The 672-nt window shown below is 46.7% G+C and overlaps 1 protein-coding gene across 1 annotated transcript in view; it reads left to right on the top strand.

The window, feature by feature from the left end:
* The first annotated feature begins 326 nt into the window (after window positions 1-326).
* The window catches only part of LOC107694657 (zonadhesin-like), a 4,454-nt gene continuing 4,108 nt past the window's right edge, over window positions 327-672 (top strand). The window contains exon 1 of the mRNA XM_016494344.1: window positions 327-450. Within this exon, the coding sequence (XP_016349830.1) occupies window positions 338-450 (113 nt within the window). The 5' untranslated portion in view covers window positions 327-337. The remainder of the gene's footprint in view (window positions 451-672) is intronic.

Here is a 672-nt window from a genome sequence, read left to right as displayed (position 1 = left end):
TTTCACGTCTCAAAGATCAGTTCTAAACCTAAGAAACCTGAGGTTCTGATGGGACCCATTTTTTTACTTCCATCGGAAAAATTCAGCTCTAAACCGGAGAAATCTAGTTCTCATATGCAACAACATTCTAAGCCAAAGACCCCAAGTTCTCTTCTCCCAGTGAAATCAAGTGTTTTCTTAAAGATCAGTTCTAAACCTCTAAAAACTAGTGCTCTTTTGAAACCTAGTTCTTCCCTTCCATCTGATAAGTCTAGCTCTCTCCCCACTGGGAAACACAGTTCTAAACCTGAACAACCTAGTGCTCCCAAGGACCCCAATTCCTCCCCCTAGTGCTCCCATGGAACCCAGTTTCTCCCTTCCCACTGAGAAACCCAGTTCTAAACCTGAACAACCTAGTGCTCCCATGAAACCCAGTTTCTCATTCCCCACTAGTGCTCCCATGGAACCCAGTTTCTCCCTGCCCACTGAGAAACCCAGTTCTAAACATGAACAACCTAGTGCTCCCATGGTACCCGGTTCCTCCCTCCCCACTGAACCCAGTTCTAAACATGAACAACCTAGTGCTCCAATGGACCCCAGTTTCTCCCTTCCCACTGAGAAACCCAGTTCTAAACCCGAACAACCTAGTGCTCCCATGGAACCCAGTTTCTCATTCCCCACTAGTGCTCCCAT

This window comes from Sinocyclocheilus anshuiensis, unplaced genomic scaffold (assembly GCF_001515605.1).
Source record: "Sinocyclocheilus anshuiensis isolate Anshui unplaced genomic scaffold, SAMN03320099.WGS_v1.1 scaffold1379, whole genome shotgun sequence".
Taxonomy (NCBI): Eukaryota; Metazoa; Chordata; class Actinopteri; order Cypriniformes; family Cyprinidae; genus Sinocyclocheilus; species Sinocyclocheilus anshuiensis.
This window is presented reverse-complemented; position numbering and strand designations above follow the sequence as displayed.